General features: G+C 41.3%; 3 protein-coding genes across 4 annotated transcripts in view; 2 read left to right on the forward strand and 1 right to left on the reverse strand.

The window, feature by feature from the left end:
- Positions 1-2574, forward strand: part of LOC134176812 (cell adhesion molecule DSCAML1-like) — an 8929-nt gene extending 6355 nt beyond the window's left edge. For both annotated transcript variants that reach the window (XM_062643474.1, XM_062643473.1), the window contains 6 exons: positions 398-718; positions 780-1079; positions 1417-1443; positions 1503-1631; positions 1743-1843; positions 2011-2574. In XM_062643474.1, coding sequence (XP_062499458.1) covers positions 398-718; positions 780-1079; positions 1417-1443; positions 1503-1631; positions 1743-1843; positions 2011-2367 — 1235 coding nt within the window. In that variant the 3' untranslated portion in view covers positions 2368-2574. The remainder of the gene's footprint in view (positions 1-397; positions 719-779; positions 1080-1416; positions 1444-1502; positions 1632-1742; positions 1844-2010) is intronic.
- A 1253-nt stretch (positions 2575-3827) lies between these two features.
- On the forward strand, positions 3828-11919 carry LOC134177706 (cell adhesion molecule DSCAM-like). Its single transcript, XM_062644486.1, has 13 exons — positions 3828-3897; positions 4041-4343; positions 5701-5991; positions 6449-6718; positions 6781-7077; positions 7363-7677; positions 7732-8028; positions 8263-8304; positions 8371-8484; positions 8540-8640; positions 8705-8963; positions 9690-9781; positions 11170-11919. The coding sequence occupies exons 1-13, from the start codon at positions 3828-3830 to the stop codon at positions 11485-11487; spliced, it is 2769 nt and encodes a 922-aa protein (XP_062500470.1). The 3' UTR covers positions 11488-11919.
- Positions 11920-11961: 42 nt separating this feature from the next.
- Positions 11962-15000, reverse strand: part of LOC134177707 (uncharacterized) — a 9131-nt gene continuing 6092 nt past the window's right edge. Inside the window, exons 9-10 of the mRNA XM_062644487.1 lie at positions 14477-14722; positions 11962-14414 (exon numbers count right to left, since the gene is read on the reverse strand). Coding sequence (XP_062500471.1) covers positions 11974-14414; positions 14477-14722 — 2687 coding nt within the window. The 3' untranslated portion in view covers positions 11962-11973. The remainder of the gene's footprint in view (positions 14415-14476; positions 14723-15000) is intronic.

Here is a 15000-nt window from a genome sequence, read left to right on the forward strand (position 1 = left end):
ACACACACACACACACACACACACACACACACACACACACACACACACACACACACACACACACACACACACTGTAAGTATACGGTTGTGTATTCTACATGAGATAATAGGTACATGACATGCATACCCTTTGTCTTAGTTTACACATTTACAACTTTGTAATTAGTTTCAGGCCATCTTGAAATGAGCATCTACTTTCATCCTACTCTGGCTACACCAACAAGGCACCAGTGAACCCAAAAAATTTTAAGACATTACTTTCCGACTCTGACCTCTCCAGCACATGCACGTTTCCTCTGTATAAACATACATGCATCGTAAACTTCTCATTGTTTTACACATTTATATAGGCTAACAGTCAACATTGGTAGTATGCTAACATTGTTGTATTTCCCAGCTCCAGCCAAGCCTGTTCTCAGATCAAAACCGGTATCGAAGACGAAGACAAGTTTGGAGATCCACTGGAGTGTAGATTACACCGGCGGTTATGACATCTATCAATACACATTGAGATATCGAACCACAGGGACAAGAAGCGCATGGAATCAAAGAGTTCTCGAGGTAGAGTTCGCACTCAATCGAGTAATAAATCAACAAGAAGGAAGATGGAATTTAACCGGACTCGAGCGATCAACACAATACGACGTCGAAGTCATGGCATGGAATCGAATCGGATCGAACACATCGGACGTATCCGTATACACAACCCAGAAATGTGGTGAGTCATTCCTATTGACAGATAAAGTTTACACACGACCGTCACATTGCTACTCTTTCAGCTCCCGCAGTGGCATCTCAAGTGAGGACAAACAACGAAGCGGATGCAACATACAAAAGCATACAGCTGGTGTTCACGCTGCCGTCTGACAACGACTGTGGTGCGATCACTAAATATTTAGTGAGAGACGTCGACGGTGGCAATACACTGACGTCGTCACACGCGGTGATCGGTAACGTGGTGACGATCACGATCACAGATCTGGAACCGCAACGAGAGTACGAGGTTCGGGTGTATGTACAGAACGAGTACGAAGTCGAGAGTGTCGGATCAGATAGAGTTTCGTTCGTTACCTCACCGAGTATGTGTGATTGTTCACTCTGTGTGTGTGTGTGTGTGTGTGTGTGTGTGTGTGTGTGTGTGTGTGTGTGTGTGTCTGTCTGTCTGTCTGTCTGTCTGTCTGTCTGTCTGTCTGTCTGTCTGTCTGTCTGTCTGTGTCTGTGTGCATCTGTCTGTCTGTGTCTGTCTGTCTGTCTGTCTGTCTGTCTTTCTGTCCGTCCGTCTATCCGTCCGTCCGTCCGTCCGTCCGTCCGTCTGTGTGTGTGTGTGTGTGTGTGTGTGTGTGTGTGTGTGTGTGTGTGTGTGTGTGTGTGTGTGTGTGTGTATGCCAGTATAGCGTGTTGTCGTTGTTGTTTCAGACTCAGAACCATTGACATCTAATGACGGTTTGACACGCACTTATTTGTCACGGTAAAGCAAATATCAGACGTGTTGTTTGTCATAGGCGGTCTCACTGGTACAATGATTGGAATTATTGTCGGTGCTGGATCAGCTTTGCTTATTGTTTTCATCACTCTGTGTGTCTGCTTTCGTCATGGTAGCCGTCGTCGTCGTCGTCGTCGTCACAAGTTAGGTAAGACATTCAAGTTGCTTTCTCTGGTTGTATCATACGAGCAGACATACAGTGTGATTGTTTATTGATTAATTAATTGATTAATTATTGTTATTTGGTTTGTGTGTGTAGCTGGTCATGAGCAGCAGGGAGACATGCAAGCGAACAATGAGCGATCACATCAAGGTGTTTACCATGAAATTGATGTGCAGGTGCACATTCCACCAGTGCCGGTATGTATCAACAATACTCGAGCATTGTATTTTGCTGTTCTGGTAATTCTTTGTTGTTGTTGTTGTTGTTGTTGGTGTGTGTGTGTGTGTGTGTGTGTGTGTGTGTGTGTGTGTGTGTGTGTGTGTGCGCGCGTAGATGGGCTGGTTCATGGTATGTTTGTCTATAGAGTCCAAACGTTAGACGTATGTACTCACCACGCAGGAAGGAGTGTGTCCAGTCCGACTCCGAGGAAGACAGGAAGGCGATTGACTCAAGCGAGGATGAGGACGAAGATTCAGGCGTAGCCGTGAAGCTTAGAGAGCTGCCATCAAACGAACGCAGAGCTATGACTCGCAGTGAAGTACTACAAGGATGCATCGAGGAGTTAGACGAGGAGATAAAGAAGCTAAGGTTTAATATATCAGACGATGAGGCAACACCGGATGACAGTGATGTGAAACAGCCGGCGGCTGCAGCTGTGAAGGGTGACGTAGAGTCGAACCAGTCTGATGCCGACAGCGTCGAGCTTTCCACATTTGTGTGATGCGGTCACACGTGTAGGTAGGCGTGATATGTCACCATCTTGACACTGTTGAGTATTTTCGAAGTTTTATTATATGAATGAACTTTCACGAACGGCGACAATTGTACATGATGTATGTATTAGAGAAGATGAATTTTAGTTTCCTCTTTACGGTACGTTGTACTGCAGCTGACTGTTGCTACACATGAAAACATGCTGGAAATTAGAGATTTTAGCAGGTTTGCATAATTACGTTATAAGGGTGTGTCCTTGTCTTGAAATTTTAATTTTTATGTTTGTCTACTTGGACATATCCAGTACAAGTGTGATGGAGGTCTGTTGAGGCTACGCTTGTACAGTATAGAGTGTTCACTTGATGCTAGTCACAGTGTGTGTGTTTTCTGTGAGTTATGAGAGTTATCTTTCACTTTTGAATAAGTGAAGGAATGAACAGGCAGACAGAGGCAGTCAGACAGATGGACAGACAGACAGGTTGTTTTATTTGTCGTACACAACTTGAGCTTATACTAGAAAGCCAGTCCAACTTAGCAGATATACTTCAAAAACAGGTAGGCAGGCAGGCAGACAGACAGACAGACAGACAGACAGTTTTTTAGCCACTAAGTTGGCTCCAGGTAGTTTGCATTGTTCTCTTTTAAGTGGTAGATGTTTGTTTTTAAAATGTAGTTCTAGTGAACTCTCATAGTTGTGGAACTTTACGTAGTTACCTTGCTAGCATTGTATTATAGATGTATGTTTGAAATAAATGTTATTTGACAGACAGACAGAGAGACAGACTTTGTGGCGTAGTGTGTCTTCTCCAGATTCTGTCGTCACCGTCTTTTTGGTCTTATTTTGGATTCTGATGTTATGATTTCTTCTGACTTGCTTATCTTGTACTCTCTAGAGTCTAGCCTCTTGTTTTTAGTTTGCAAGTTTAATGTATTTTACTGTTGTTGGACTTTAGTCGCGTGCTTTGCAGTGATGTTCAATAGTTCAATGTTTGAAAATATTTGGTAGACAGACAGATACAGTAGATAGACAGACATATGGACAACAGTCACACTGAGAGGCAGACAAACAACTAAACAGAAGTGACAGACAGAGACAAACAAGTAGACTTTATCGAAAGGACTTCAACAGTCATGAAATTTACGGACACAAGTTATCTTTGTCTTTCCAGCTATTTCCTCCTCAGTACTTTGACTTTGCAAGCGTACATTGATTCTGTGTTTTGTACAAGAAAGCATTGTCTAGGTTAATTAGCCAAATAGTTCTAATAACGATACGATGTAAAGCAAATTTCTTTCTAAACTGATTTACATTGTTTGTCTCTTGTTGTCAATCAACTTCATCTCTTGTAATCGATCATTCCTCCTCCCCCTCATGTGGTCAAGCACGTGGTAACTCCCCCAGTTACACCTTGCACCTCCAGGTGTCGTCACACCAGGTGTGTATTCCCCACATCCTCACGATCAGAGATGCACGCGTGTCTTGGATCTCCATTACTCTCTCTTCTCTACGTCTTCTGTATTCATTCAACAGCAACAGGTACAGTGCAAACTACTCCCTACTTCGATGTTTAACATATCAACAACATGGGGGCGGATCACACTATCTCTTCCAATGTTTACTTCATGCCAGTGCTTGTTGCTTGTGAAGAGAGAATGGATTCATTTATTGTATTGTTTTAGGAAAAGTGGTTTTTCTTGAGGCACCATCTGGTGTTGTGTACTACCCTCCAACAGGTCATCTTGGAAAGGCTGTCGTGTGCAGGACGAATGAAGCTGCAGATATCACATGGGTTAGTACTCTGCATGGCTCTCTTGATGCAACAACATTTAATATCACGAGAGTCTCGGACACGAAGAGTGTGATGTACCTGACGGTCGAGTTTATTCACTTGAATCCGATTATTGGAGGGACTTTGACTACAGGTTCTCTGCACTGTTTTGCAAATGGTGTCAAGAGCAGTACTTTTAAGATCCAAGAAGGAAGTAAGGAGAGAGACTTTGTGTGCACGCTATGTGGGCTTTGATTTGTTGTGTGTTCTTTGGGTCTGAGTGTTTCTGGCTGATCTGAGCAATTTGTTTGTTGTCTATTAACTGAATTACAGTTTGTCAGATTGATGATATATTTAGTAGCACACGTGTTTGCTGATTTACTGATAGTTAATTTGTGCATTTCGTTTTTTGTCTGTTTTGCTAGTTCTGCTAGTTGGTTTGTCAGTTCATTAGTTTGTCAGTTAGTTTGTTTATCTCTTTGTTTGTTGTGTGCTTGTTTGTTGGACTGCCAGTTTGTTTGTTAGAGTACATGTAGTTGTCTGTCTGTTTGTCTGTGTTTATTGTTAGCATCAATACTACCATACAATGAATATCAGTAAAAGGCACCACAGCTAAATAGTGAGTTCTTGACCTATGGGTTGAGTTACACAAGTCATACTAATGGAAACAAAGTTGTAGTGAATAAGCATCTCTAATACAGTCAATGTTCTTCACTTGACGACTAATTGACAAAACTTTAGCATTATGTTTGTCTGTATGTCTGTCTGTCAAATCTTTATATATTTTGTACATCAAAGCTAATACATGTAAAACTAAAGTAACAGTTATTAACAATAAGTGTTACAACTACAAGTACAGATTACACAAATAACAAGTAGAATTGAAAGCTCCCCTATGGAGCCTACAAACTGAAACTTCGTTTACTGAATTGAAAATTGAACAACATCTAGACTTTGGCCAGCTTGCTGTCCATATGTTACTCTGATTATCTTTCTAGCCAACACTGAGGCATTGCAACGCTGAAGTTGTACTGACAAGCGTCTTCTCCAATGAGTCTTAAAATCTGAGGGATTGTTTCTTCCTTCTTCATCTCTATATAGTTTGGAAAGTTTATTGAGGAACATTGATGCTTCTTCTCCCCACCCACAAAAGTGCTCGAAAACTAGTGGAGTAAGGGCAGGGCAGGAGTGTACTTTCCAGGCAACTGCTCTTTAGAATATTTGCCATGTTTGATGTCTTCTCTCTTTCTTGCTGCAGCTCTATCCATAGTCGCTGCTCTTTGGAGAATGCCTGTCTGTCTTCTGTCTGTCTGTCTGTCAAATTTTCATATATTTTTATACATCAAAGCTAATACAGGTGAAACTAAAGTAACAGCTAATGAACAACAAGTGTCACAACTACAATTACAATTACACAAATAACAATTAGCATTAAAAAGCTCCCATACGGAGCCTACAAACCGAAATTTAGTTTACTGAATTGAAAGTTGAACAACATCTAAACTCAGTCTGTTTGTCTTCTGTCTGTCTGTCTGTTTGTCTGTCTGTTTGCTAAAAATGAATTTTGACAGATTTGCCAGTTATTGTTGTCAACCCTACGAGTATATCTATAACAGAGAAAGGTACAGTACAACTGTCTTGTGGCTATGAAGACAACAGGCCATCACCTACTGTCTTCAAGTGGAGATTCGTGGACAAGAGCGGTACAGTGAAGATTTTGGATCGGACAAATGTTCCTAAGGACAGATACAGTGGTCTAAAGATTGAATCGGCCAATAGGTCAGCTGCAGGCAGCTATGCTTGTATGGTGGGAAATGAATTTGGTAGCTCACTGTCTTCTCCAGCAATTCTGACTGTGAAGTGTAAGAGCTGTACTTTTCTAGTGGTTTGTGCATTTGCTTGAATGACTACTCAGTGTTATTAAATGTTTATGGTAATGACACTGTCATTGTGGTGGTGGTGGTGGTGGTGGTGGTGGTGGTGTGTGTGTGTGTGTGTGTGTGTGTGTGTGTGTGTGTTGTGTGTGTGTGTGTGTGTGTGTGTAGTGTCTGTCTGTCTGTTTGTCTGTCTGTCTGTCTGTCTGTCTGTCAATACATATATTTTCAACATTGAACTATTGTCTGTCTGTCTGTCTGTTTGTTCCTCTGTCTCTGTTACTGTCTGTCTCATCGTTTACCTGTCTGATTTGTTTGCGTCTTACCTCATATGTTTGCGTAGTCATCAACCTGCTTGCAGCTCTTCTCAGTCATTGCACAACCAATCTCCACTGATTAATATCAATAAAAACTGCAAACTGATTGTTGCTCTACTCTTTGACAGACTTTGGAGACGTCACTCTCACTCTCAGTCCAGGCACTGTTGTCGTTCAAAACACATCAACAACAATAAAATGTATTGTCGACGCAGTCCCACCAGCAACCGACATACAACTCATTCACAACTCCCAACGTATCACACAAACTGGGCACAAGTCTAACAATCGTCTGATCTACACATTTATTGCATTGAAAAACTGGAAAGGATCTTTTACATGCACGGCCTCAAACTCAATCGGTAGCAATCGCAATACAGTTGATTTGACTGTTCAAGGTATCTTACTTGACAAACTTAAAGGGTCATAATTGGTTTCAATGATTTTACTTGGTTTGTAGTTCCTCCTGCTGCTCCTCGTGTTGATATCAATAGAAATAGATTGTCTACTCATTCAGTGGAGTTTTTATGGATGTTGGGTGCTGATGGTTATTCACCCATTACAAATGTCAAAGTTACATGTTTGGATGTCGTTCATGGTTCAACACATTCTTGTGTATTCGACTCGGTTGTTAAGATCTCTGGTGTGTTGACGGGTCTCATTCCTGGTTCATTGTATCAATGTTTTATTGTGGCTTGTAACAAAGTGGGTGAAAGTCCCAGCAGTGAACTGTTTAATGTCACCACACATACAGCAGGTTAGCTGTTTTTAATTCGTTCAGTAATCACATGTAGTCAGCAACATACAATATAAAGAGTGAAAAAATTTGTGTGTGAAACATGACACATAATTAGCAAAAAACTAATGATTTTTCTAACCTTAAATCTTTATAAAACATTAATAGTTGATTACAATACATGTGCTTTGATAGGGTTGCTGTGCATTGTTGTATTGTATGTCAAACATGCTAGATCATGTTGTATGACTGATTTGCAGCATCATTGGTTTGTTTCATTTTGTGTTTGAATTGTGTTTGCTGCAGCTCCTGCCAAACCTGTTCTCAATGTCAAGCCGATTTCTAGGAACGAGACGAGTGTTACAATCCATTGGAATGTTGATTACAACGGTGGCCATGTAATAACCCAATACACAATCAGGTGGAGATCAGCAGCTTCCACTGCCTCACTGCACGAAGTGACAGTGCCTGTTCCTTCTCGTGATGGACTCATAAACCAGCAGCATGGGATGTGGATATTAACAGGGTTGAACAAAGGAACCAACTATTTCTTTGAGATCGAGGCAATGAATGATGTTGGACTGAATACATCAGATGTGGTTAAATATACAACATCATGCTGTAAGTGTTTGTCAGTGTGTTTATGTCTGGTTTGTCACAAGAATCTGTGTATAGATCCTGCTGCATTGTCTTATCCTCTGATTACAAACATACATACATCGACATCGTCGAGTGTCAGATTTGTAGTCGACGTTCCTAGAGGCAATGGTTGTGGTGTAATAACTGACTATTATGTTACTGATTGGGTGACAGGGAAGCATCTTAATTCAGTGTATGTTGTCCAAGATGGATTGGTGACTGTGACTGTGATTGACTTGGAGGCAGGACGTGAGTATGATGTTGTGTTGTACACTCGAAATCAGTGGGGAGAAGAGAGACGAGGAGCTCGTGTGTCGTTTCAAGTAGATGAGGGTAAGCATGTTTACACACACACACACACACACACACACACACACACACACACACACACACACACACACACACACACACACACACACACACACACACACACACACACACACACACACACACACACACACACACACACACACACACACACACACACACACACACACGTGCACACACACACACACACACACACACACGTGCACACAATCCGTTCAATTAAATCCTAATGTTTTGTAGATATAAATTCAACTACAGACCCTGGTCCTCATAGTTCAGATGGTTAGGTGTTTACATGTTTGTCTGTGTGTGTCACTGTGATCTCTAACGTTTCAGTTCTGTCTACAGATGGTTTGGGCTCTGGTCAAACTGTAGCCGTTATTGTTATGTGTGTGGTCGTATTACCAGCCATTCTACTCGCTTTCATATTTTGTCTCTACAAGAAACACAGATCAAGAAAGGGTAAGATTTGATAATGATGTCTACCCAAACTAATACTTTCATGTTTCACATTTAGATGACGACGATGATGACACTCTTGATTTTGTGCCTGGAATATTCAAGCGAACAACAACTCCACAATACGGATACGACGAATCTGATACAAAACCTCATCCTGTAATTACTATATTCAGGGCATTACTAACACATCCTGTAGATAAAATTGTGTCAATCATTGTAGGGTCCTAATAGTGGCAGCACGTATGTTAATCTTTCTGGATCTAAGAGAAGAATTCGACAGCCTTCTCTAACGTTGGTGACCTTACCTGGAGAACATGAAGTTAACAGTGGCAGTTTGCCTCTACAGAAAGTCGATATTTCGTCATCAGATTATTGTGAGAAGACTATGGAGGAGCTGCTGCAAGAATCATATGTTGATATGAAGGCTCGAACAAGTGGCATTGTATCTAAACTGGTTTTTATTAAAACGATGGAACGAGGTATGTATGTATCAAGATGCAGTAAAACGTTTGTAACTCATGGAGTCATGCATGGACTATAGGGTACACACACACACACACACACACACACACACACACACACACACACACACACACACACACACACACACACACACACACACACACACACACACACACACACACACACACGCGCGCACGCGCGCGCGCGCGCACATGCACACACACCAGTTGTATTTTGCTAAGAGACCAAGTTGGTGCTTTTTAATTAAGAGCAATACCCTACATGTTTGTGTCAAGGGTAGTAATTGCATGCACACAATGTACAACAACAGTTATACAGTGTATTTGAAGCAATATCTCCAGCTGTCTATTACTGTAATACACACAAGAGACTAATGATTACGTTTATATCAACATTAATTATTTTCTGTGATGGCCAGATATGGCAGAGTGGTTAAAGAAAATATGCATGGCAGTACCACATGGAAGTGTTATGAGTGATATCATTACACATTTGATGTAGTCTGTCTTACACTCTCTCTATATGGACATCATCCAGATTATGTACCACAACTGACATCATGCACTCAAAATTGAATATTTATCTAACTAAACTCTTACTTCTAGTAATGGAGTGAAGTTCTGTGTTTATAGCAATAGTTGTCCCAGTGTTGTAGGTATACTAGCATAGAAGCTTTTAGAAGTCATGTATACTTTTTCTTGAGTGATGTGTTTATGATGTAGCATCACCTGATGGAAGTCATACTCCTGTAGTGGTGAGTGTCACCTCCTCTGAGAAAGCTGGAATTGTGGATGATGACAGGACAGCTCAATCGGTAATTTGTGTGACTTTGTTGTTCTAATTTCAACTCATGGACAGAAGGTGTATGCAAGCAAGCAAATGGGAGGTGTAGACAGACAGACAGACAAACAGACAGACATACTAATCCAAGGCAGAAGCAGCTAAGTGGATGGAAAATGCTACCACTCTTAGAGATGAGGCAAGATTTCGATCTGTGCAATGTAAAGGCGCAGGTTCTTGGTTATCTGCAATACCAGCATCAAGAGAGTTTGCACTCAGTTCATGCGAATTTTGCTTTGCGGCTCTCGTGAGGCTTGGTCTTCCTTTACCATACAGTGACAACATTCAGATTTGTAACTGTGGTATATCCATAACCGACACTAGTGGTTATCATCAGATCACTTGCAAGACAGGGGAGGACCAGTTTGGACACATAATTGCATCATGTCTTTGTGATCTGACTGTCTAAGTAATCTCAAAATCCACCATCGCAAAGAACCAAAAGACAGATAGTCCACCTCTGACAGTTGTCCTGACATCTCAGTTTTTGACACAGGGGCTGGCTCTAACGTAGAGCTGGATATTGCAATGGCTCACTCCTGGAGTTCTGATATATTTTCAACTTCTGCCACCACTGATGGGGCTGCAGCCTGTAGATGCGAGGAATGGAAGAAGGCTCGTTATGCCAAAGAAACATACCCTGGAGGTATGTCAGTTCAAGTAGTCCCATTGCTTATGGATCACTTCGGTTGATGGGAAAAGCAGGCTGAAGCCTATCTTGATCAACTGTCAAAGAGATCCAGGGATGAATGTGGACAACTGGACAGGGCAAAATTTAAAGACTACTGGAGAAAGAGAATGGCCATCCAGCTTCAGAAAAACAATGCAAGAGTGTTTTTGTGGAAGACATCCAGCTTGGTACAAGCATTCCCAAGCAACATCTCTGACTTATAAGCTAGTTTTTGTTGAACAGGGACATCTATGTCCCTTTTAATACTTTACTTCATTTGCATGTTGTTACCAGTTGGACGATGTGAACTGTACTTAGCCTTTGCTTGCTATTGTATCCAACTTCATTTATGAAAATATACTACCATTGACAGACAGACAGGCAGACAGGCAGACAGTAATCATATAATTATGATTACTGAAAGACAGTTTTATGTACATTAGATTGATAGGACTAGGTATTATGGCCCTATTTTAACTCAATTTTAACGTTTAGCCTGTAATAGTGATCATGTGTGAAATATACTACCATTGACATACATACATACAGACAGACAGACAGACAGACAGACAGACACAGATAGACAGACACACAGGCAAGCAAGCGAGTAGGTTGGCCTCATCTAGATTTCATCTTATTAATAAATAAAATACATCAAGATGGTAATGTGCATATTTCTCATTGATCTTTAGAGTCCAGGCAGCTCGGGGTATGCTCCATGTGCTTCAGAACTGAATGACACAACTCACGGACACGAACTGAAAGCAAGCATATACAGCAATGTGTTGACTTCAGGTGAAGATAATCAGGAACACGATCACGTGGATATACAAACAGTCGAACCTAACAGAAATGATGAGAATGGCCAGTTTGATGACGTTGAAAACACATACATGGAGATGAAACTGTCCATATCCAATAACAAACAGAATGAGACAGGCAAGAAATACGAAGTCGGTGACTCTGAAAACGAGTCTCAATGTGGAAAGAATCTGTCCACACTAGTGTGATGATGACAACATGGAACATTGGGAACAGGTTGGTAGATTAGAGTAGAGAAGCCATAGACATCAGTAGTTACTAATCTCTTCATATGCTCGCCCTATGTAAGCCATCCCCATAGATTTATAGAACTGCATGCTGGCATCAGTAATTAATTAATAGACATATCTATTGTGCTGTAGCCTGTAGGATAGTAGACTGGTATATACACCAACTGAACTGCGGCCGATCACCATAGTAAATATTATTACTCTATTTGCCACAAATCCCATTCACTATCATTTGTACTACACAATCATAACCATTTGTACTTCTCTTTGTAACTCGTAGCACTCTATGCTCTGTCAATATATCAATGTATTTCTAAAAACAAAAGGTAAAATGCTAAATAGTAACAGCCATATATATATATGTCAACTGAAAACAATGCACATCAAGAAAGACTAGTCAGTGAATAATGTGAAGACAACCACAGTAAGTGCAGACAACCACAGTTATTTATGTGGGCAGACGTGCTCCACCAAACTGCTACTAAAGACATCTTCAGCCTGAGATCTACAGCCGATGTTACACATGGCCTTGATCATTGCTGCCTGGCTTGCTTTGTTACCAAATTCATTTGTCCACATATTCAGTGCTGTTACAGCTTGCATAAAACAATCATCTCTGTTTTCTTTTTCTATCACTCTCGTCTTGCTCATGAAAAATGTAGGTGACAAATTTAGAACAAGGGTTTTCCAGTAACTAGAAATTTGGTTAGCTACATTGACAATATCATCTTCTGTACATTTCCTGTTTGCAGTTGTTGTCAGGGACTGTTGTGGTCTTGCTACATCATCTTTATGGTCATAAAACCAACAGTCTAATGCAGCTTTCTCATCGACAGTCAGTCGTACATTACGTCTGTTTCTTCTTAATGGTTTGTGTTCATACTTGTCTATACATACCAACTTGCTGACATCCAAAGGAATGGCTGGTCCGGGATGTTGAATATTTAATGAAAACTGAAACTGAGGCAACCCTGGGGTCTTCACTTCATGAAGCTTCTTAGTGATGAACAGACGGATGTCTGTACACAGAGATGCAACTTCCTGTGGTGGCCGTTGTGTGTCAATAGTGACAATAATATATTTCTTTGCATGATAAATTAGTTCCAAATCAACACCTTCAGCAACATGATATACAGACTGATTACGTGTCAACATTGGTTCATCAGAATATCTTTCAATGCAACACGTCATCAGCCTGAAATGCAATTGCTCAGGAATAAACTCGATATCACGAGACAAAACAATGAGTGACATTGGATTAGAAGCAACCAAATTAGCAGCTGCAAATGGACCTTTTGACTCGACTTCTAGCAAACAAGGAACAAAATATTCCATTTGATAGGGAACTGATGACTGAGATGAACAAAGTTTGGGGCAGACAATGAAAAAGAAATTCAAGAGATTCAGTACATCTTCATATTCTTCATGTTTCACTCCTGCCTTCTTCAAGCGATGATCAATGAGTTTCCAAGAAGCAATTCCTACTTCTTGCACTCGATCCCAATCTTCACTCAGTGAAGGAGGAGGACGAGTAGTGACAGACGCCACCACTGAGAAAACCATGAAAATCCAGCTTGGTTTGGTGACGACTATGTTCTTCAGCTTCTCACTTTTGTGAGGAAAGATGACTGAACCGGCTTCATCTAAATATGCCAGAGCAGCACGAACTTCTTTCTCTTCAGACATACGACACAATCGACGAGCAAAAACCATGATAACATGGACATTGGAAAGAGCACTGCCCAACTTTTCTTCTAGAGCATCAAGGATCTTCTCTAGAACTGACCAAGTGGCTGGTATTAGACGTTTGAGTGACGCATCATGTGCCATCTCTTCAATGAGCCCCTTCACTGCACTCACACCTGCATCCTCACTTGCACTGTTAGGGTCAGACACTGAATTCTCAACACAAAAGAACCAATCATCACAGTGATCGGATGGTCGCAGGATGTGCTTCTGAAATGCTTTATTACGAAACATTTTAGACAGAAATTCATTCTGTTGCTTGATCATTGTTGAGTCAACACAATGGGCATGTGTACCAATCAAAAACATAACCGGCGATGCACAGTCCTTCGACTTGCCAATGTAAAGACCTTCACGACTGTCGTCGTCTCCTGCCAAAAAAGTCATGGATGCCCATAAAGACACAGCATCATAGTTTGTCTCTATCCAGTGGTTGTCTATTGGAATTGGTTCCGAGTCGGCAGAAGGAAAGTAGAATGACTTGGCCTTGTCACCTAGAAGCTGAGATACATTAAATACGACACAAACGACACATCCCGATGTGATGGCTTGTCCTTGACCAGGAAGAAGTGGCTCTTGACCTCCCAAATCCCAAATGGTAACGTGAACTTTTGAATCTTCCTTCTTTAGAAGATCAGGATCACTTTGGAAATCTCGAATAGCACGAGCAATCCCTTCAGTTAGAACTATCACTTCATCAACGTAACTTTCTCTAGTATCAGTTGATGTAGATTCTCTACCGACTGTCGAGTTGAGATCGACACGACTGTGAAGATGTGGCCAATCTGCTCTTCCATCCTCATATTGACTCTCACCTTCACTACCCGAAACGTTTGCACTAGAATCATGCTTTGCATGCATGGCTGCTCTAGCTATTTGTTTGTCTAAAAATTCCTGGTCCTTGTCATTGACGAGTCTCCAGTTGGATGCTTCACACACTACCAACTCTGCCATGGCCACAGGTGTGCTCGGTTCAATGATCTGAAACTTCTGTTTGAGCAAGGATCGTTTAAAGGACGTCTTGCCAGTTCTGTCTTTGCCGACAATGACAATCTTGACTCGACTCACTTCGACTGCTCCTTGTGACAACGCTCGAACAAATAACTCACCCGCATCGGCTCCCATGCCCGTCACACCACCTACAACCATACCATCATTACAATTTGTATACTATAGTCTATTGAGTAGAAGATCAACTCACGAGGACAAAGAACGACACTCAGTATTGTTCCATCGGTTACTCCTGCATCAGCTAATGTTTGCTCATCGTGTAGTTGTTTTTTATTCAAAACAAGCAATTGATCCCATGATGAAGGCTCATCCTTGGTTTGCAATCGACGCTTCAACGTGGCAACAGTATCAGACGATTTTGCTTTCAATTCAACAGCTTCACCAGTTAGTGATTTGGCTACTAATTTGAGCCATTCTGATCCACTGTTGTGAGATGCTATAAGAAACAGTAAACTATATTAAACTATATCAAGTGGGAAAGCACAACACACACACACACACACACACACACACACACACACACACACACACACACACACACACACACACACCACACAATAATGAGCTCTTCTATTCTAAAGATAGCTCTTTTGTCATATGAGGAGTCTCTGGACTGGCATTGCTAATGCACTTAGAGCTTGGTCAGAGACATCCATGGGCACTGACTATAGTGCAGCTCTGGGACTGGATGTCAAAGGCCACATGTACATGTCT

This window comes from Corticium candelabrum, chromosome 3 (assembly GCF_963422355.1).
Source record: "Corticium candelabrum chromosome 3, ooCorCand1.1, whole genome shotgun sequence".
Lineage (NCBI taxonomy): Eukaryota > Metazoa > Porifera > Homoscleromorpha > Homosclerophorida > Plakinidae > Corticium > Corticium candelabrum.

What these genes read in the sequence shown, in the direction of transcription:
- LOC134177706 (XM_062644486.1), top strand. Translation starts at nt 3,828, where the DNA reads ATGCACGCGTGTCTTGGATCTCCATTACTCTCTCTTCTCTACGTCTTC. An exon ending in AGCAATTCTGACTGTGAAGT is followed by an intron (nt 5,992 to 6,448) that starts GTAAGAGCTGTA and finishes ACTCTTTGACAG; the next exon opens with ACTTTGGAGACGTCACTCTC. An exon ending in AGTTGATTTGACTGTTCAAG is followed by an intron (nt 6,719 to 6,780) that starts GTATCTTACTTG and finishes CTTGGTTTGTAG; the next exon opens with TTCCTCCTGCTGCTCCTCGT.